Consider the following 22,950-nt stretch of genomic DNA (forward strand, 5'->3'; position numbering starts at 1 on the left):
ATTACAAAGATCAAAAAGATCACTCACAATGATTATATAACACAGGATAGAATCGAGATGTCCATCACATATAACATGTCATCATAGCTAAGTCTGTCGCACTAAATATTAAACTTCATCCACTCATACACAACCTCAAGGTACTTAGCGATATACGATTCATTATTATTTTCCGAATCACATTTGACTGAAATCGTATATGGTTTGAATCAAATAATTCTCTAACTAATATATACTATTTACCAACTATAATTGAAATGGTAGTAATATAATTGGAATACTCATGTGAGAAATGGTAAAAGGAGTTGATCACCTTATTGGACTTGTTAGCTATATTTTAAAATCTTTAACATCCCTATAAGAATTCTAACTACAGTATATAATAAACTATACTTGAAGCAAAAATGTAAAAAGCTTCAAGTAACAATATCTCATCAATTTGCAACTTTTAAAAACAAAAAATACAGAGAACTTCTTCAGATTAATTAGGTTCGCATCAAGGAATACATAAGTAAGTTTTAAAAACTTTCTAAACGTTTAAATATACAAATCACTTGATATAAAAACCATTTTTTTTAATTTGAATAAATTTTATATTCACTTGAATTTTTTTTTTTTTTTTGTAAAAATTGGTAAAAAAGAACGAATATTTTTGTTATTGTGAAAGCAAAAAAGAAAAGATTAATTAAGAGAAGTTTCACGTGATTAAGCTTGTTAATGGCACCAACCTAATGACCATTTCATTTTTTTTTAATGTTTGTCACCAACCTATAGACTCTCTCTCAGTCAGTCAACGCAACGTTTGTGTCACACACACACACACACTTGTGTCCTTCCTATACAAACCCCCACATTTATAACCCTTAGGTTTATAAAACAACACACGCCTCAAACTCTCTTTCTACAACTCCTCCTCCGCACGCACACAGAGAGAGACCTTGAAGAAGAAACCAACCATGGCGTCCTCTGTAATCTCTTCCTCTCCTTTCGTCTGCAAATCCTCCAAGGTTCCATTTCTCTATTGTCGATTTCACATTTTTTTCAACAATCTTCGAGTTTTCCCAATTTCCTTATAGGTTTTTTTTTTTTTTTGTAATTGAGCAGAAGGATTTGGGGTTTTCGTCGTTTACGAAATCGTCGCAGATTTCGATTCATCGATGTCAGAAGAAATCGATTTCTCGGAAGATTGTCTCTGTTATGGCTCCCCAGAAGGATCGGTCTCCTGGCACCACAGGATCGGTCTGCACCTTCTTCTTCTCTCTTGTGGCATTCGTTTTATTGATTCTAGTTCGATTTCTTATATAGTTCTGTTGTGTGGGATTTTTTGCAGGTGAAGACTGGGATGACGATGACGGAGAAGATTCTAGCGAGGGCGGCTGAGAAGTCATTAGTGGTTCCTGGTGATAACATTTGGGTTAATGTTGATGTTCTTATGACTCATGATGTTTGTGGACCTGGTGCTTTTGGTATTTTCAAGAGAGAGTTTGGTGAAAAGGCTAAGGTATTATCACAATCCACCTGGAAGCTCTGTTTATACTATCTAGTAGAATTCAGGAAATGATGTGATTGCTTCTGGTTTACTATGGAGCTGATAGGTTGATGAATTGGTGAATGTTTAATCACAATGATTGGTTTTTTGTTTTTTTTTTTTTTTTTTCTATTTAAGGAATTTGATAGGTTGGAATCGTGCTATGATTATATTATGTTGCTTTGTTGTCTTGTTTTTTTCAGCTACTTGAGAAGCTTTGTGTAAATTCTGTATTTACGCTTGCTTGATCACTTTTGCGCCGTTACTTATTGTGATTGTTACTTACATGTTCAAGGTTTGGGACCCAGAGAAGATTGTTGTTATTCCAGACCACTATATATTCACAGCTGATAAGCGTGCAAACCGTAATGTTGACATTATGCGGGAACATTGCAAGGAACAGAACATCAAGTATTTCTATGATATCACCGACCTTGGAAATTTTAAGGTATGCTATGATGGTTTGTCATGAAATTGTGACTTGCCTGTTTTTATTGATTCTGTCTTGCTTGCATTCGGATGACGCTTAATGTTTTTTTCCCTCATATGTAGGCTAATCCTGACTACAAAGGTGTTTGCCATGTCGCACTTGCACAAGAAGGTCATTGCAGGCCAGGAGAGGTAATGATTGGTTTTCTTCTTGTTAAACCTGGCTTTGTTCGATTCTGTTCTAAATGATGTGCTTCCCTTTTATAGGTTTTGTTAGGAACAGACTCACACACTTGTACTGCCGGAGCATTTGGTCAATTTGCTACAGGGATTGGAAACACTGATGCAGGCTTTGTGTTAGGAACTGGAAAAATCCTCCTTAAGGTTTGTATAAAGCTTATTCCTTTGATTCTCTATGCTATAGTTATGTTCAGTCTGTTAAAAGGAAATCAGTGATGCCCGTTTCAACTTGAAACTTGATAGAACAGTTTCCCCCTCTCCAGTTTGTATGATCCAACTGTAGTTTCTGAAGCTCATATCCTGAATTCGCAGGTTCCACCAACAATGAGGTTTATCTTGGATGGGGAAATGCCCAGTTACTTGCAAGCAAAGGATTTGATTTTGCAAGTGAGTGTGATATGTTCTATAGCTTTTATTTCCTTTCCCAGCTTCCTAATTTTTTTACAGATCATTATTGACAGTAGTATGAAGTCCATTCCATCTTTTTTATGTGTTCTAGTCATGTCTTTACCAAATTGCATATTTTTGTGAAGTCATTTCCATTCTAAATTGATAGTTTATTTATTTTATGTGTCCTCTTTTGGGATTGTATCTGGCGTCCTTCATCTGGATCTTGAACTTGCTTCCAACTTTGTAGATCATTGGTGAAATATCTGTTGCTGGTGCAACTTACAAGACGATGGAGTTCAGTGGTACATGCATCGAAAGTTTGAGTGTAAGAAATTATTTTGTTTCCTACATCATGGGTCCCTTCTCCTATGGGAACAAAAAAGAATATTGGTATGATGTTTTCGTTGATTTATAAGTGGTTGCTTCATCATTTTTGGCTGCTAGATGGAAGAAAGAATGACACTATGCAACATGGTTGTGGAAGCTGGGGGAAAGAATGGTGTCATCCCTCCTGATGCGACAACATTAAATTATGTGGAGGTTTGCATGCGGTTTTTTCTAGTAAATTATGTGTTTTCCAAATGGAAATGATGTTGAGATATGCTTATTCCTTTTCTTATGTTAAATGCAGAATAGGACATCTGTCCCCTTTGAACCAGTATACAGTGATGGAAATGCAAGGTACAATCACATGGCACCCTAAATTTTATAAAGAATGAGTAGAATAAATATGGATTTGCGTTATCTCTATTTGAATTATTAGTGCAACGGGATAACTTCAGTACTCTGGATATGTAAAATGTGTTTCGAACCTACTCTGCATACGAGTAATGCAACTTGACAGAATGGTCTCACACTATTAAGTATTTTTTTTTTCGTCTTTTGGTTGGGAGTAATTTTCGGTTAGGGATTATGAAAGTACCCAGTCTACCGGCATTACAGATTGCTCTTTGCGGTTATCACTCTGTTGCTTAACCTTTCTTTTTGTAATCATACTTTGTTTGTTGTTTTCTTCCATAGCTTTGTCGCAGAATATAGATTTGATGTGTCGAAGCTGGAGCCTGTGGTAGCCAAGGTTGGTTTACTATAGTTACCAATTTAAAACATTGAATTCTTTCCGCCTCCTCAGGTTATTTTAATTTATTTGCTATTGTTATTCTTCTTTTCAGCCTCATTCTCCTGACAACCGGGCTCTAGCAAGAGAATGCAAAGATGTGAAAATTGACAGAGTATACATCGGTTCTTGTACTGGTGGGAAGACAGAGGATTTTATGGCTGCAGCTAAGCTTTTCCACGCAGCAGTAAGTTCCACTTGTTGTCTATTTCTTATTAGACATGCTTACCACTGTTTTACTCGATTTTAGGCAAGAAACTATGATCATAACTTGCAAAACACGAAGATATCTTGTACTTTGTTTTTGATCTGAAGCAAATACTTCATTGAAATGTTCGAGTCAGCCACGCATTCTTTTCTAAATTCTTTTCTATGCAAGCATAGTATGTGTTTTGTTTGTATGGATGAGTCTCCTCGTTATATTGGTATAAGGAAAAAGTTGTTGAAACTTTTTCTAAGTTTTCTCTTCTTTAGCTCCTCGATTTGGTTTGTGTTTTAGCCTAACATTAATTCTGCTTTGTATTTCCAGGGAAAGAAGGTCAAAGTCCCAACTTTCCTTGTCCCAGCTACTCAGAAGGTTAGCACTACATTTCGACATTGTTACTATTTCAAGTGGTTTTATCACAGAATACCAATATCAAATGCATTGTATCTATCTTGTCAACTCGTCAGGTGTGGATGGATGTGTATGCTCTCCCGGTACCTGGATCAGGTGGAAAGACATGTGCACAGATCTTTGAAGAAGCTGGCTGTGACACTCCAGCCAGCCCTAGCTGCGGTGCTTGCCTTGGTGGTCCAGCAGACACTTACGCTCGCTTGAATGAACCTCAAGTATGCACCCGTTTCTTACACTACTTATTCAATTATTTTGTGCTTCACCTATTCTTGAAAATTAATAAATCGATATCTCAGTAAAAACTGAATCACCACCAAAAAAAATTAATCACTTCAACCCCTTCCCTTGGATTTCTGCATATGCTTGATCCACTTGAATTAGCTGATTTGCGTCTTGTAGTTGCAATTCGTATTCAATATGGCTAAGACGTTTATTTTGTCGCATTTCTTGTTCAACAGAGAAATGCCTACATTATGAAAGTTTGTTATAATTGAGTATTTTACTTTATACCGTTAAGAAATTTGATCTAGTATATGGGAAACGTGGAGATTTATATGTAGTGAGACTAACAGAGACATGTGTTTTATTACAGGTGTGTGTCTCAACCACGAACAGGAACTTCCCTGGACGGATGGGACACAAAGAAGGACAGATTTACTTAGCTTCTCCTTACACTGCTGCAGCCTCGGCCTTAACCGGCCGTGTCACTGACCCAAGGGAGTTCTTGCAGTAGGCTAATATAATGTCTTTCTGTGAAAATCATATGCTATGCATCGTCGACACAACATCGTTAAAGCATGGGCATTGTGACCTATATGTATGTATTTTCTTTATTTCCCTGTTGGACTTTAATAGTTTCGAGAACTTTGTCAAATTTTTATGTTTTGAGTTTGAAGTAATAATAAAAAGAGAAAGAGAGAGAGTTAGACAAGTCAATGCTCATATTCTAATATCTTCATGACACTACCAGTGATTTGGTTGCAAAGTAAAATATTGAAGACTTGGTTAAAACTTGGCTCTTATTTTGTGGTTTGCAACTGCTGGAAGTTTGTCATATATAAATTCCGATATAGATATTTTTTTTAAGTTCTATAATGTATTAAACTCCAATAATGGAATCCATGATTAAGTCAATCAATTCTCTCTCTAGGAACTAAAATATATAGAAGATTATAGTACCGTTGAAACATTTGTGTTAGAGAAAGGAAATATATTTGGTAAAATCCATTGAATTAGCAAAGCTGACAAGAGAGAAATATACAGTCTTAAACTCTTAACCCTCAATAATGCCAATAAATTATTAAACCTCCAATAATACGTATTTTAATATTGGTATATTAGAGAGGCAACATTAGAATTGGTGAGGGGCAATTGACTTGGGATTAGGAGCCCACAGAAATATTATAAGATTTTTGCAAAATTAACCGTATAGAGTATCAAATCGAAATTGAACCTAGAAAAAGCAAACTAACATTGAATCATAGAATTAAAATATGGGAATGGATCCTAAATTTTAAAACTTAAAAAGTTTAAACGGAACAGATGCTTAACCGAAATATTTCGAATACTCGAAAAAAACTAAATAATTATATATAGAAAATCTTTGTTATTTTTAATTCAACTAACAAAATTATTAGATATAGCGAAAAATATCAAACTACCTGAAAAATACTTGGGCCTTGAATGGTTACTAGTTTTTAGGTGAATTTTGGTTTTGGATTGTTTGAAAATCTATTTTTTTATTATTCAAGAATTTTAAAAATTGGATTTCCAAAAATTTAGGAAAACTAGCTTTTGAGTAGTTTTTGCAATTTTTAAACAGAAACTAAAAACCATAATTTGAGGTTTTTGTGGAAAACTTTTATATTCAACTTAATGTTTTAGTTTTGATTTTTTTTGGTTTATTAATTTTAAAATATACTGCAAAAACTAAAAACCAAATTTTCAAAAACCAAAATCCAAAAACTAAAATCTAAAAACGAAAAAGTAAAAAGCAATAAAAAAAAACCTGTTACCATTCATAGCCTTGAAAATACCCAAAAATAGCTTAATAGATCCTTAGATCCAGAAAAAAAGAAAAAAAAAAAAGAGGATCTAAACCTGATGTAAACTGGAGTCAAACCGATTTTTTTCTAAACTTATATGATCATAAATTTAAGAACCAAAAGATTGAAACGGAATAAGAACTGACCTGAATACTTTAACTCCTATGTCGAGATTTGATGATCCTAATGGGGACGATAGAATACATTAGGACGTGTTAAGAGTAAATGGAACAACATTGGTTAAGAGCATCTCTATTAGTTGGTTATTAACAAAGTTAGTTAAAAAAAAAAATTATAATTTTGAAAAAAAAAATAATAATAACTTTTTAGAATTTGTAAAATTTCATGGGTCCATTGGTAATACATAAATTTGGGATCCTTAGTTCTTTGGCTTCATTTCTCATTCTAATATACAGGGATACATTAGGACGTGTTAAGAGTAAATGGGACAAGATTTGTTAATGAAAAATAGGTAAAACAAGTGCAAGCAACTAAACTTTGTATTTGAAACTATGGATACCTTCTTTATAGTTTATTAAATATGTAATTAATCTCAGACTTCTACATAGGAAAAAGATTCGGGAGATGTCGTTTGTTCATTTCCCAAATATTTTGCATCAAAATTGTAATGTAGTAGACTCAAAAATAGTTTAAAAGTTTCAACAGCCGGCAATACGTGTTTGAGACGCGTCCCCACCACATTAAACAACTCTACTTTCCACAGACTGGTTGAGTGTTTTTTTTTGGTGTTTGTTTAAACACAAGTCAGCAAACTATACGCCTATAAAGGCCACTGGAAAAAGAACAGTTAAAAGCACATCTAAATTAGCCCATCTCTTTCCACTGTCACAATAATACACAACAAAAAAATGGATGGTGAGGAACAGCAAATAGATGGTGAAGTTCATAACCACGAGAACAAGTTGAATGAGAAAAAGGTATGATCATGATTTTAGTCGACTCTTTAGATCATCTCTCATCTTTAATTTCTCCGATTCTATCTACTTCTAAAAGTGTGCATACATATAGTTCATAATATAGCTCGGTTTCATAGAATCATCTTGTTTTTTACCAAGAAATATAGGTCGTTTTGGTCATCTAGGTGCCTTTTTTCATATACCAGTTTCTATCTAAAACCATAAGTTATTTTTCTTGCTACTAAGAAAACAATCAGAATCGTGCGCTTTGGAACAACATAGATTGCATGATGAATAAAGATAAAATGAATGGTTATATACGTCCATCAAAGTCATATATACCAAAGCTTAACCATGAGTGAATACAAATGATTGTGTTTATATACATCCATCAGTCATATTTCTCAACACCTATTTTTGTTGTTGTTATTTGTTTGGATATTCATCAGAAATCATGGGGAAAACTATACCGGCCCGATTCGTTCACCATAGAGGCGGGGAAAACTCCAAAAAATACCAATCATCCCTCATTGGTGTGTATCTAAAATCCTTCGTATATTTGATGAAGAAAACGATCATAAGTTTGTATATAAAAACATTTAACCTTTTAAAAATATGAAACAGATGAGCTGGAGAACGACGTTGAGTTTGGCATTTCAAAGCCTAGGAGTGGTGTATGGAGACATCGGGACGTCGCCGTTGTATGTGTACGCAAGTACTTTCACTGAAGGCATCCATGAGAAAGATGATGTCATTGGCGTTCTCTCGCTCATCATCTACACTATCACTCTCGTTGCGCTCCTCAAATACGTCTTTATTGTTCTTCAGGCTAACGACAACGGTGAAGGTACCGGACAGTTAACCATTCCTTACTTATATCTTTTTAAGGTTTTCTTTTAATTAATATACTTTAAATTTCTATATTGTGATACTTCCATTTTTCAATATTGAAGTAAAACACTTTGTTCTCTGTAAAACTAAGTATAGTGATAGCACAGACATACAATAAAATGATCATTTGTAAAATAAATAAAATAATTCGTAAGGACTTGTTATGGAACATAGAACTGTTCATTGGATCACCCAAGATTGGGAAAGAATACACCATTAAAACTATCTTATAGAATTCTAAAACCAATAAAATGATAACAACAGAATTTTTTAAAAATCTATATAAAATACACAATTGGATAATATTAGGTACATATGGAATTTTATTTTTTCAAATACAATTAAATTCATGCGTTCGACAATACCCCTAAATGTAAGGTTTAGAAAGAAAAATATGTAACATACAACTTTACTTGTTCTCTAAATAATGAGTGAATTAGGATCAATGGAACTTGTAAACCTTTTTTATTTGTCTCCTGTAAATTGTAAACTTATGGAGCAAGCAAGATACATATATGTATTATATATATTTATATGACATATTTTTTTTCGTTTTTACTATATGATATAGTTGTTAATAGAAAAAGATGCTATAGTACAAAAATAAATACACACACGATGATCGCGCTTTTATTGGATCCACCATCACCATTGTCATTGGGATTCAATAGATCTATAACGAGAACGAGTTAATCAAGAATCAAAGCTTCATTAGTTTTTTCTTATAATATAGTTAAACAATAAACAGAATTATTACTGTTGACTTTTTATTATGTGACGCACGTCCTCGCTACCTTAGACGGACGTTATATATGTACGAAGTACGATGTCGCATGTTGAACAAATCTTTAAAATACTCCTAGTGTCAAGTGTGATGCGATTCACGCGATCCAATAAACGTAAAGTAATCTAGTTTCCTAAGTTCATTCGAGTACGACGTTGACTTATTATTAACTTTTTATATTGAATTTTGTTATTTTCTTTGTTTACATCATATATAGAGATTTTTGTCATTTTAGGTTTTAATGTCAAACACTAATATCTACTTTTTATTATAACCAATATGGTAATAATGTTGATTTTCATAATTCTGCATATTTGTTTTGTTTATAAACTTTTTCATCGTGTCATTATGATTTATGAACTAGTAATACAAGGTACCCCCCCCCCCCCCCCCATTAAGTTGAATTTTATAACCGTTTTACATGTACTTTGTATGCTTTTATTTAATCTTTTTTTTTTTCTCTTAAGTTTCTATGCAAAAATAGTTAGTGGATACTCTATAACGATTTGTATTATGCAATATATTGTTTTAAATTATTGGTTGACTTTTACGAATTTGTATTATAATTCTGCATTGTCGTTTATTATATAAGTTGATTTTTGACGAAGTATTTAATTTCTTAGTATTGCGTGCTTTTAGGTGAAATGTTTAATATAGTAATAGATTAGTGTCATCATAAAAAAAAATTCTTTAATAAAGAAGTGTCGTGATAATTGACATAGAAACCTATCAAAAATCATATGAATGAAAAAAAATAAGTTTAATTATTTTGTTGGTGAAATAGAATAATCTCAATGAAGGTAGTAGTACTACATAATGCGGTATTCATTCTTTAGTTTATATGTAGACTAAAAAGAGCTTATTTACCCCCGGAAAATATTTTAATGTCAATGCTCAAAATAATAATGACGTTTTTACACGTAAAATATTTTGAACGCAGGAGGAACATTTGCATTGTACTCGTTGATATGTCGATATGCAAAAACGGGACTAATTCCAAACCAAGAACCAGAAGACAGAGACCTCTCAAACTATACCCTTGAACTCCCAACCACACAGCTAAGAAGAGCCCATATGATCAAAGAGAAGCTCGAGAACTCAAAATTTGCAAAGATCATACTCTTCCTCGTCACTATTATGGGCACTTCCATGGTCATTGGTGATGGAATCCTTACTCCTTCCATCTCAGGTGAGGCCTAAAATCATTACTCGTTATCCTTCTCCAACATCATGACCTTATCAAACCTAGACCCTTTTACAACTCTTAGTTATAAGTATATTTAATATATATGTTAAAAAGTTCTATTTTATTATTTTTACAGGCCCCAATTTACCTGTCTATCAAAAATTTAAATATTTATAATATTTTTTGGATCGGGTCCTAGTGCTCCAATATGAAAAGACGGTCATGTTCTTTAGAATCATATTCATGTATAACTGACAGTTTCATCATGCTTATTCTTTTTGTAACAGTACTTTCAGCTGTTAGTGGAATCAAATCGCTAGGCCAAAGTAATTCTCACCGCATCCCAATTCTAGTTTATTAACATGATATATACACAACAATGCACTAACGTACGTACATACATGTGATATAAATGTGCAGACACGGTGGTGGGCGTTTCGGTTGCAATCTTGATACTACTATTCGCATTTCAACGGTTTGGAACTGATAAAGTTGGATTCTCCTTCGCCCCGATCATCCTCGTATGGTTCACATTTCTTACCGGAATCGGTCTCTTTAATCTGTTCAAGCATGACATCACCGTCTTAAGGGCACTTAATCCACTGTATATCATTCACTACTTTAGAAGAACTGGTAAAAAGGGTTGGATTTCACTCGGAGGTGTATTCCTCTGCATTACTGGTGAGATAGAGAATCCATAATTATTCCTTCAATTGCTTTTTTATACTTTTTTCTTTTATATTATAATCCTAGAGCAATATATAACTATATATATATATATATTTACTTCCCAAAATGATTGAAATGTAATTTGTGGAATTAGGGACGGAGGCCATGTTTGCTGATCTAGGTCATTTCAGCGTCCGAGCCGTACAGGTCACTTTAATATTCCCTAATTAAAGATTTTTTTTTCTTAAGGAAAAAATATCAAACCCTAGAACATATATATAGAAACTGACCCAATTTTGTCAAATTTTGATGTCGTAGATTAGTTTCTCATGTGTTGCATATCCAGCGCTAGTAACAATATATTGCGGGCAGGCTGCGTACCTCACTAAACATGCCTCTAACGTTTCAAATACTTTCTACGACTCAATCCCAGGTTACTTTTAACTCTCATCTTATATCATTTTGGAAAAAGTAAAAGTTACATGCCTTCTTATATTGTTCTTAAACATTCTTTAAAATATATGTGAAAGTTAATAACGCTTCGTCTCAAAGTCAACTGGATCAATCAATGAAGGAAATATTGTTACATATTCCTACTTAAATTAAATATATATTTTCTCTAACAATATAAAATTGGATGCATCTTATATCAGATCCGATATACTGGCCAACATTTGTGGTGGCAGTGGCAGCATCGATCATTGCGAGCCAAGCTATGATATCGGGAGCCTTCTCAGTAATCTCACAGTCTCTACGTATGGGTTGTTTCCCTAGGGTGCAGGTGATTCACACCTCGGCTAAGTACGAGGGACAAATCTACATCCCCGAGATCAACTACGTACTCATGCTTGCATGCATCGCTGTTACCCTCGCCTTCAGAACCACTGAGAAGATTGGCCATGCTTATGGGATCGCTGTTGTAACCGTCATGGTCATCACGACCTTTATGGTGACTCTTATTATGCTGGTTATCTGGAAGACCAACATAGTGTGGATCGCTTTGTTCTTGGTCGTGTTTGGTTCTATAGAGATGTTATACTTATCGTCAGTCATGTACAAGTTTACGAGTGGTGGATATTTACCTCTTGCGATAACTATCGTTTTGATGGCGATGATGGCGATTTGGCAATACGTTCATGTCCTCAAGTACCGGTATGAGCTAAGGGAGAAGATTTCTGGCGAAACCGCTATACAAATGGCTACAAATCCTGATGTAAACCGGGTTCCGGGGATTGGTTTGTTTTACACGGAGCTTGTTCACGGTATAACTCCATTGTTCTCTCACTATATCTCAAATCTTTCCTCAGTCCACTCGGTTTTCGTCTTGATATCGATCAAGTCACTTCCCATAAACCGTGTGGCATCATCAGAACGATTTTTTTTCCGTTATGTTGGGCCAAAGGATTCAGGGATGTTTCGGTGTGTTGTGAGGTATGGTTACAAGGAGGACATTGAAGAGCCTGATGAGTTCGAGCGTCAATTTGTTCATTACTTAAAGGAGTTTATCCATCATGAGTACTTCATGTCCGGAGGAGGAGATGTGGATGAGATGGACAAAGAAGAGGAAGCGAACGTTGAGACTACACTTGTTCCCTTGTCTAGCTCTGTACCTTCATCAGGGAGGATCGGTTCCTCGCATTCATCTTCGTCGAACAAGATTAGGTCGGCAAGAGTGGTGCAGGTGCAATCAGCGGAGGGTCAGACAGAGCTGGTGGACAGAGCGAGAGAGAAAGGAATGGTTTATCTGATGGGAGAGACAGAGATAACGGCTGAGAAAAGTTCTTCTTTGTTTAAGAAGTTTATAGTGAACCATGCATACAATTTCTTGAAGAAGAATTGTCGGGAAGGAGACAAAGCACTTGCCATACCAAGGTCGAAGCTTCTCAAGGTTGGTATGACTTATGAGTTATAAGATTCTTGAATTTGCCTTTTGTGGTGTGCGTGCGTGTGTTTTATTTATATGTGAGCAGTTGTGCCTCAAATAAATCTGTCTCCCGTATTTGCTTTAATTTTTAGTGATGTGTAACTAATATCACCCTTTGTTTTCTGATCGATAATGTGTTGTATTTTATCCTCCATCTTCATTAAGTATATATAAAAAGAGAGATTTACTCATATGTACTCAAAATAAGTAATATTATCAGAATCAACAAATCTTTTATTTATTACTAAGATATTTCGGATATTTTCAAATTGTCCAGCGTGCCCTTGGTTTATCTTATCGGAAAAACGTAATTACAAAAATGTCATTGCCACGTCAGACGTCACGTCAGAAATCGTTGACGTGTATTAAATAACTTAGCCGTAACGCTTTTACAGAGGTAATGACGGCTGAGTTATAGATATGTTGTGGCTGAGTTATGGAAAAACATTTGAGTAAGAGCGGACGGCTGACTTAGAGCATAACTCAGCCAAGCGTTACGGCTGACTTAGTGAAATATGGCTGAGTTATGCTCTAACTCAGCCGTCCTTACGGCTGAGTTTTCACCCGATGGTTGAGGTTTCAAATTTTTGGCTGAGTTATCACCACTGAATTAACGTTACGGCTGAATTAACTTTTCCGGTTGGCTGAGTTATGAAAAACGGCTGACTTATGAGATGTCGTTACAGCTGAGTTATGGTTAAAAACTATAACTCAGCCGTGATAGGCTGACTTATCTTACAACTCAGCCATTTTACGGCTGACTTAGTAGCAAAAGATTAATTACTAGTATATCATTCAGTTATGGCTGACTTATTAAACGATATGACTGATTTATGACATTAAGCGGCTGAATTTGGAAGCCATTTTGTTGCTTTTTAATTACTCTAATGTTATTCATGTTGCGGCAGAGTTATAATTTGTTTCATGGCTGATTTAATTAGGCTGATTTACATGTTCGTTTGGTGGATGAGTTATAATGCATCATCCACGTCAGCATTCCATGTCATCATCTTCTCCGGAAATACGAAACGTCGTTCCTTCTTAATATTGTTCTTCAACTGAGTAAAAAGTGTTCTTCACCTTGTTTTTCTGCTTGTTCTTCACTTCTTAAGTTCTTCACTTCTTAATTACACTCATCTTCTTAATTACACCCATTTTCTTCATTTTCTTTCATGGATCCAGTTCCGGTACTAGTTGTTTCCGGTAATTGGGTAAAGAAACACATATATGTATTTAACACCAACCATAGAGGGTGTATAATTGTGCAGATAGATGCAGGCACAACACACGACAAGATTGTGGAGCTTGTTCTTGAAGACTACGGATTGGACGCGTTTAGCCATGAGCTAAAGCTGAGCTAAATGTTCTCGAACAAGACATTGAAACATATGGCGCATAATAATCCACCAGTTTATGTCTCCTATGATCGACAGTTGCAATGTTTTTTGGGGCTATGGAAAATCGATCAACTACGTCTCTGTGTGGAGTTTTCGGCCAACGAGTCTACATAAACTAGTGGAGCTATAAGAACGATGAAACGACCAAGCAGTTCTGACTCAAAAGTAGAATCTACATTCGAAGTGGACGGTGGGGGATTTGAAGGCACTTGTTATGATTATAGTAAGATCGAAGACAAAGAAAACGAAGAAGAAGAAGCTGTCGAAGAAGCAGATGACGAAGAAGAAGACGATGAATTTTCAAGCCGATTTGATGTTTTCGACGACTCCGATGGTGCGTCATCTGAGAATAAAGAGGAAGACTCACCGACTCTGCCACCTAAGAAGAGACCTCATAAAGATGATAACTTTGTCGGATCGACTATGAAGCCGGAGGCTTTTAGGTTGCAGTTTTCAACGCTAAAAATTGTTGTAGGAAAACGATACAGGAGTTGTTGTTGTCGACGGTATGTTTCTCCATGGTAGTTACAAAGGGACGCTTCTAACAGCCCTAGCTCAGGATGATAACTTTCAAATTTTCCCAATAGCTTTCGCTGTTGTTGACACTGAAAATGATGAGTGTTGGCGTTGGTTTTTTACACAACTAAAAGTTGCCATTCCTGATGAAAATAATCTTGTGATAATCTCCAACAGACATAAGTCAATAGGGAAAGCGATTGGTGAAGTGTATCCGTTGGCTTTCCGTGAAATTTGCACTTACTATTTGTATAAGAACATTTTGGTGAAGTTCAAAGGAAAACATTTGTTCCCTCTGGTGAAAAAAGCGGCAAGGTGTTTTAGGCTGTCTGATTTTAATGAGGCTTTCAATGAGATTGAAGCACTTCATCCCACTACAAGAAAAACGCTTATTAATAGCATACAATTAACGTTATAATAGATGTTTAACGGTGTTTTCATAAACGCTATGTTCTCGACAGCGATCTTAGGTCTGACATATACTATAGCTTTTTTTTTATTGTATGCTATTATAGGTTCAATCTACCATTGCAGTTTTTTATTACGCTATAATATAGTAACTTCTTCCATAGCTTTAATATTTTGTCATTATCCGTAAATATATAGCAGGATTTTGTGTGCTGTAATAAGTTATGTTATGGCAAAATTGTTTTTTGCTATATTGGTATTTATTGCAGTACTGTGTATGCTATTATATGTGTTTTCATGACTATTATATTTTTCTGTTGAAGATTTAGTACTTTTTATGGCATTATTATGAATGCTATTGAAAGTGGACAATATTGAACCAAAAAGCCTGTTTTCTAAATCCATTCATTCATTCAACCAAAAGCATTCAACACAATGTCACAGTCAATCCAAAACACACAACATAACAAGCTACTAAAGTATTTCATGTTTAACACATGATGAATTTGTCTTCTGGCCATGTGATAGATGTTCCTAATGCATCTTCCATACTTTATATTTCTGAACATAGCCTCCAAACTGCAGCATTGTTCACCTTCACAATATCTACCCAAACTCTAACTGCATTTTTCCCCAAGGGAACAAAGTGGACAGTTTGGTCAGGGTTGTTTGAAGCCCAGCGTCCTTCGGCAACAACCCGCTTGCACTTCTGATTTTCTTAACAACTATAGGTGGATTGTGTCGCTGCAAAATACAAGTTATTACTAAAGGTCATAGAGTAAACTATATCAGTTTCAGATCATCTAAAACAAAGAAAAATTACCTCAGATCTCCTAACTGGGGATTTTCCCGGTTATTTATTTGTCTTCATAGGAGATTTATGTGGACGGACTTCTGAAACAGTTGCATGAGACTTTACACCTTCGTCTTGATCAATTGCGGTAGAAGTATGCATTGTAGATTTTTGGCCAGATGCACCTGAGGTATTTTCAAATACACCTTCGTCTTGTTCAATTGCGGTAGAAGTATGCATTTCTATGGAACTCACTTTGTACTTACCTTGCAAATCAAGCTTGTAAGCATTGTCACTGATTTTCGTCAAGATTTTGAATGGACCATCGACCCTTGGCATTAGTTTAGAGTCTCTTTCAGCTGGGAAACATTCCTTTCTCAAGTGTATCCACACTAGATCTCCCACTTCGAAAACCAGCTGTCATCTTCCTTTGTTTGCTTGCTTATCATACTGCTTTGTCCTTGCTTCAATGTTGAGTCGTGCTTTCTGATGAATCTGCTTAACAATTTCAGCTTTGTTTTATCCATCCATACTAACTCTTTCACTCAAAGGTAAAGGAATTAGATCCAAAGGTGTTAAAGGGTTACAACCATAAACAATTTGGAAAGGGGAATACTTAGTAGCAGAATGAACTGAATGATTATATGCAAACTCAACATGAGGCAAACAATCTTCCCAAGATTCGATGTTCTTCTTAATGATAGCACGCAAAAGTGTAGACAAAGTCCTATTCACTACTTCAGTTTCTCCATCAGTTTGAGGATGACAAGTAGTTGAAAACATCAACTTAGTCTCTAACTTAGACCACACAATTTTCCAGAAATAGCTTAAGAACTTAGTATCTCTATCAGAAACAATAGTTCTAGGCTGCCATGCAATCGAACAACTTCTCTAAAGAATAAATTAGCAACGTTTGAAACATCATCCGTTTTGTGACATGGAATGAAGTGTGCCATCTTAGAAAATCTATCAACAACCACAAAGACAAAATCTCTACCTCTCTTGTTTCTAGGCAGTCCTAGCACAAAATCCATTGAAAGATCAGTCCAAGGTTCAGTAGGAATGGGTAAAAGAGTATACAAACCATGGGGTTGTACTTTAGACTTGGCTTGCTTGCAAGTGACACACCTTCCGCAAATTCTTTCCACATCTCTCTACATATGCGGCCAGTAGAAGTGATCTTGCATAACACTAAGCGTTTTGGCAACTCCAAAATGTCCCATTAATCCTCCTTCATGAGCTTCTCTGACAAGCAAATCTCTCAAAGAACAATTAGGCACACACAAACGATTTTCATAGAATAGAAATCCTTCATGCTGAAAGTATTGAATGACATATGGAAATGTCTCTATGAACTCAACCCATCGAGCATGGCACTTGTTTAGCTTCTGTTGACCTCTCAAGTGCTTTAGAGACTCATGATCTGTGTGAATCACAAACTCCTTCGGCCAAAGATAGTGTTGCCAAGTTTGTAGAGCTCTAACTAAGGCGTACAACTCCTTGTCATACGTTGGATAATTGAGGGTTGCTCCTCCAAGTTTCTCACTGAAATAAGCAATTGGTCTCTTCTCTTGCATCAAAACAGCTCCAATTCCTACACCAGAAGCATCACAATTAATTTCAAAAGTTTTCTTAAAATCTGGTAAAGAAAGAAGAGGTGTAGAAGTTAGTTTTTGTTTCAAGATTTGAAATGCTTCTTCTTGTGTTGTATCCCATTTAAATCCAACTTCTTTCTTGATAACTTCTATGAGAGGAGCAGCAATGGTGCTGAAATCCTTCACAAATCTCTGGTAGAAGCCGGCAAGACCATGGAAACTCTTGACTTCACCAACCGTTTTTGGACTAGGCCACTCTCGAATTGCCTTTACCTTCTCTTCGTCGACCTTAATGTCCTGTGCACTCACAACAAATCCTAGAAAAACAAGGTTATCTGTGCAAAAAATACATTTCTTGGAATTGGCAAACAGTTGCTCCCTCCTAAGAAATTCTAAAACAGTTTTCAAATGCTCTACATGTTCATCTAGGCTTCGACTGTATATCAAGATGTCATCAAAATAAACAACCACAACAACTTCTATGAATGCTCTCAAGACATGATTCATTAACCTCATAAAAGTACTAGGTGCATATGTTAACCCAAAAGGCATCACAAGCCATTCATATAACCCATGCTTAGTCTTAAATGCAGTTTTCCACTCATCACCCTCATTCATACGAATTTGGTGATATCCACTCTTAAGATCAATTTTAGAAAACACACATGACCCATGTAACTCATCTAACATGTTATCTAAGCGAGTGATAGGGTGACGATACTTTACAGTGATATTGTTGATGGCTCTGCAATCAACGCACATTCTCCAACTACCGTCCTATTTTGGCACAAGTAACACCGGCACAACACATGGACTCATGTTTTCCATAATGTATCCCTTTTTCAGGAGCTCACTGACTTGTTTCTGCAGCTCCTTTGTCTCCACAGGATTGGTTCTATAGGCTAGCCTATTTGGAAGTGAAGCTCCTTGGACAAAGTCTATTTGATGTTCAATTCCCCGAATTGGTGGCAAACCATCCGGATTTTCTTCAGGAAAAACATCGTCATAGTCTTGCAAAAGAGAAACAATATTGCTCGGAAGTTCCGGCTCAAGATTAGTCAAACTCATGAGAGCTTCCTTGTACATAAGCACAATTATAGGTTGATTCAAAAAAAAGCTCTCTTAATCTCACTTAATCTCACTTTCTCTCACAAAGAAGTTAGATTGTCTCACGGGGTACTCTCAAAGGCCTTTTGCTGGGTTTTTCTCAAACTCTCACTCTCTTCTTTATGGTTTTTAGTGTTTAGGGGTTCACTCACATTGTTCTTTCCAAGTTGCAGCTGATCTTCGTAGACCTCTTGTGGTGTTAATGGAACTAGTGTGATCTTCTTCCCTTTGTGCTCAAAAGAGTGTTGGTTGATGTAGCCATCATGATTAACCTTGCGATCAAACTGCCATGGCCTTCCCAACAGAACGTGACTTGCTTACATGGGCAATATATCACACAACACTTCATCTTCATACTTCCCAATTGACAAGGAAATCAACACTTGCTGGTTAACCTTCATATTCCTTTGGTTATTCAACCACTGAAGATTATATGGCCTGGGATGCTTCTTTGTATCCAACTTCAGCTTCTACACCAAAATAGTGCTTGCAACATTAGTACAACTTCCTCCATCAATGATAAGACTGCACACTTTATCATTCACTAAACACCTTGTGTGGAACAAGTTTTCTCGTTCTTGTACTTCCTGGATCTTGTCTTGCATCACTAAAGCTCTTCGTGTAACCAACAATTGTCCCTCTGTAGCACAAACCTCATGTTCTTGCAAAGATGAAGTGGAATCACATTCTTTCTCTTCCTCGGTTTCAACCTCTCCATTCTCCATCAATGTCATGGTTCACTAGTTTGGACATCGACTAGCATAGTGTCCTATCCCATGACATCTGAAGCATTGGATATCTCGATTCCTTGTGTGAGTAGCCTCAGCTTTTCCTTTTGACTCTTGTCCAGCAACAGTTGGCTTAGCTCCCACATTTGGTTTGACGTCTATCCTAGGCCGAAAACTTGACTTATCCTCCTTGTAGTAACTCGGCTTTAAACTAGAACCAACAACTTGTCGAGTATTGCTCTTTCTCTTAAGTTGCTCCTCAATTAGAATCGCCTTGTGCAACATCTCTTCCAAGTCCTCATAGGTCTGTAACTCCATTTGATCTTGAATATTTCTGACCAATCCTCCTAGAAACCTTGCTATAGTTGCATCTCCTTCTTCTTCAATGTTAGCTTTAATCATAAGAGACTCCATCTCTTGGAAGTAATCCTCTACACTCTTGCTTCCTTGACTTAGACGTCTCAATTTCTGATGCAACTCTCTGTTGTAGTGGCTGGGCACAAACCTTTTTCTCATAACTGTCTTCAATTCATCCCATGTGTCAATAGGTTGGACACGTCGACGCATCCTACTAGTAACCAGTTGATAGCATAATCATAAAACTCGGTAGCATCTACTTGAACCTTCTTGCGGTCTGAATAGTCTTGACATCTAAAGACTACCTCCATTTTCTTTTCCCACTCAAAATAAGCATTTGGATAATTCTTTCCATAGAATGGTGGTATTTTCAACTTGATTCCTCTCAAATCATCATCATTTCTCCCCCTAGCCTCTCTATTTCGCCTTGGACGCCTTTGACCCTCACTAGACGAATTGCCTCTTTGGCTGTAGTAGTCGTCTTCTTCATATCTGTGCCCCTCCGATCGGGTTCCCCTTCAAGCTGTTGTTGAGGCTGTTGCGCTCTCTCAATCTGCTGGTGCATAGCCTCCATTTCCATGCGAAAAAACTGAGTAAAATGCCCCGTCAAAGCCTGCATTTGGATAGGCGAAAGACCTGCCACTTGTTCTCTTCTTGGGTTGTTGGAGTTATCACCTTCATTAGAAGACATTTTTCCCTACAAAACTGAACAAACAGTTAGTAGTAAAATATCTCACTAGTGTTTCTCTCAAGTGTTTCCCACAAGTGTTTCACTCAATCTCTAAAAACGTTTTCACAATAGTGGTTTTTTCCAAGTTTCCAATAAAACTAATCCCACTCAACTCAATGAGATACCAAAGTTTTTCAGTAACTTGTTACCGAAAAGGAATAGAATGGAACAGACTGATGGAATGAAATAGAATAGAACAAAGTTTTTTTTTTCTTTTTTTTGGAACAGATCCGATTTTTTTTTTTTTTTTTTTTTTTTTGTAGAACAGAACGGGTTCTTTTTTTTTTGTAGAACATGTTTTTTTTTGTAGAACATCTGAACCCTACACCTCAAACTCTAACCCTAACCCTAACCCCTAAATGTCATGTTTTGAATGTCTTACACATTCTGATCATAATGTAATTAAATCACTTTTCGTCTCTAATTATTATTTTTTATTGGTTATAATAATATTCATTTTTCTATTTTAAATTTAAATTTTGAGTTATAATAATGTTAATTTACAAATATTTCTTAAGTCAGCCGTTTAAGTCAATAAGTTAGCCATAACTTAGTCAATTGTTGGGATTTTTTTGTTTTATTCGAATTTTGAGTTCAAATTTTTTTTATTATTTTGAATAATATATTGTGAGAAAAGCTGACTTTTTGAATTTATTACACGTGTGGATTTGAGCAGGCACATAATTATTGTTCGGTTTCCCTAACAACACTTTTTGTAATATCGAGGCACGAAAGACCAACGTAAGAAAGAATAATATTGAGAAGATCGTTTCGTAACTAAGCCGTACCACATAACTCAGCCGTACAAAGTAAATAACTCAGTCGTAACATATATGTTTTTTTAATATTTACTCATAACTCAGCCGCGTGAAGTACATAACTCAGCCGTAACTTAACTGTAAATAAGCCACAACATTGAAAAGAGACAAAACAAAGGACTTTCTTATCCAAGTACAATTCCTACCAAAAGAAATCCAAATGTTTTACATATCCCAGTACAAGTCCTACCAAAAGAAATACAAATGTTTTACATAAACTATTTCATAAAATCAGGTGCCTCATCGTAGATTTATGCTGCCATTTTAACACGTATAGCCTGGATATTTTGATGACAGATGCCATCGAAAGACACACCAAGCACTAGACATTCTATAAACTTTAAAGCGTACAAGCCACAGTCACCAGCATGTACGCTTTGGGGGACCTTGGAGACACTCCTCCTCCTGAAGGTAAACTGACTGAAACTAGATGTAAGATATTTGTGAGGAACGTTAGCGTTCATCATTGCTAGAAATCATCCGCGTAAACGCCCTACAAGCATTTAACATTTTACTCTCACTGTCTTTGGTTACTTGTCTCATGATGCTATCATAGCAATCAATATGCCCCCTAATCAGATCCACGTGCAGCGCCGCCCAGTGATCGCCTCTAATTTGTGGAGCAATATACAAGTGATCCACATCTTCTATCCAGTTCATATTATGAATCAAACATTTAACTAACTCTTCATAACTATTGCCAGTGAATTTAAACCTTTTCGGTTTTATGGTGAACTGAGCATAGTCATGAACCATCGTAATGGTGAACCACGGGTCTATAAACACAATGTGTTTGTTGTGGAATGTGAAGGGATCTCATTTGTACCTAACCATGAGGAGTCTCATAAACGCGTCCAATTGCTGTAAAAAAGAAAACTGAGTAAAGTACAACAACTCAACTATTATGTATTAACTAACTCAGACAACGACAACAATACATAAGACATATTGTATTATAACTCAGCCGTAAACAATAATAACTCAGCCATAAAGTTATCTTACTTCATCAGACAGCCACCCATAGTTTTCTGGGTTCACTGGCCAGTCCTTTCGTTCGGTGATTATAACCTCATAGAATTCAATTTCGGCTATTGCATCGCCAAACGGAATTTTCCCAACAAACAAATAAACACAGGTTAATATAATGTTAACAAGCTGTGTTTACCTTGTTAAGAAAAAGGGTCTAAAGGGTCATACTCGGCTGTCTTTAGGTACTCCAAAAGTACTTGCAACTTGACCGGATCAACCGGTGCCAGAGGTTCATATATTCCAGCTGCAGGTACACAGTTCTTCCTCATGCACGTCAGTCCGTTGTCTCCAATATAAAGAAAAATCTTTGTTGGATGATCTTGTTGTGTATTCAGTGCACTCCCATCCAGGGATAGCTTAACATTATCCAGCCTTATAGCTTTAATTCTATCAAGCCTAATCTTTTCCTTAGCATCTTCCTCATATTCAAGTTCAAGGAAGTTGGTTTCAGCCATAAACTGGTCTGTCATATCACATACCCGCAGACCCTCAAACCAGAGAGCGAGAGCTTCTGAGAGAGATCTTGAGCGACTCAAAACTCTTTTCACTTTTGTTAGGATTTATTTTACTTCTTTTTTGCTATTCTTTTAGATTTCTACTCTATACTCTTCTACTCTACTCTATTTTTAATATAATGCAATTTTCGTTTATCTATGCTTTTATGTTTTTTGCAATGAGATCTGAGTAGTGTAGTAAAGTTTCTAGGGATGGGATAGACGATTTTGTGTTCTTGATCGGT

At 35.9% G+C, this 22,950-nt stretch overlaps 2 protein-coding genes across 2 annotated transcripts; both read left to right on the forward strand.

Moving 5' to 3' along the window:
• The first annotated feature begins 63 nt into the window (after positions 1–63).
• Positions 64–5,248, forward strand: LOC104719113 (3-isopropylmalate dehydratase large subunit, chloroplastic). The gene is made up of 15 exons (XM_010436960.3): positions 64–1,007; positions 1,105–1,239; positions 1,331–1,501; positions 1,824–1,976; positions 2,081–2,149; positions 2,225–2,341; positions 2,510–2,584; positions 2,835–2,912; positions 3,032–3,127; positions 3,219–3,268; positions 3,608–3,662; positions 3,757–3,888; positions 4,231–4,278; positions 4,374–4,532; positions 4,910–5,248. The coding sequence occupies exons 1-15, from the start codon at positions 957–959 to the stop codon at positions 5,048–5,050; spliced, it is 1,530 nt and encodes a 509-aa protein (XP_010435262.1). The 5' UTR covers positions 64–956; the 3' UTR covers positions 5,051–5,248.
• Positions 5,249–7,093: 1,845 nt separating this feature from the next.
• Positions 7,094–12,924, forward strand: LOC104719114 (potassium transporter 5). The gene is made up of 9 exons (XM_087468184.1): positions 7,094–7,300; positions 7,729–7,812; positions 7,904–8,126; positions 9,895–10,143; positions 10,428–10,466; positions 10,561–10,821; positions 10,964–11,016; positions 11,128–11,242; positions 11,463–12,924. The coding sequence occupies exons 1-9, from the start codon at positions 7,232–7,234 to the stop codon at positions 12,719–12,721; spliced, it is 2,352 nt and encodes a 783-aa protein (XP_087324310.1). The 5' UTR covers positions 7,094–7,231; the 3' UTR covers positions 12,722–12,924.
• The last annotated feature ends 10,026 nt before the right edge of the window (positions 12,925–22,950 follow it).

Source organism: Camelina sativa, chromosome 10 (genome assembly GCF_030686135.1).
Source record: "Camelina sativa cultivar CO46 ecotype springtype chromosome 10, ASM3068613v1".
NCBI lineage: Eukaryota > Viridiplantae > Streptophyta > Magnoliopsida > Brassicales > Brassicaceae > Camelina > Camelina sativa.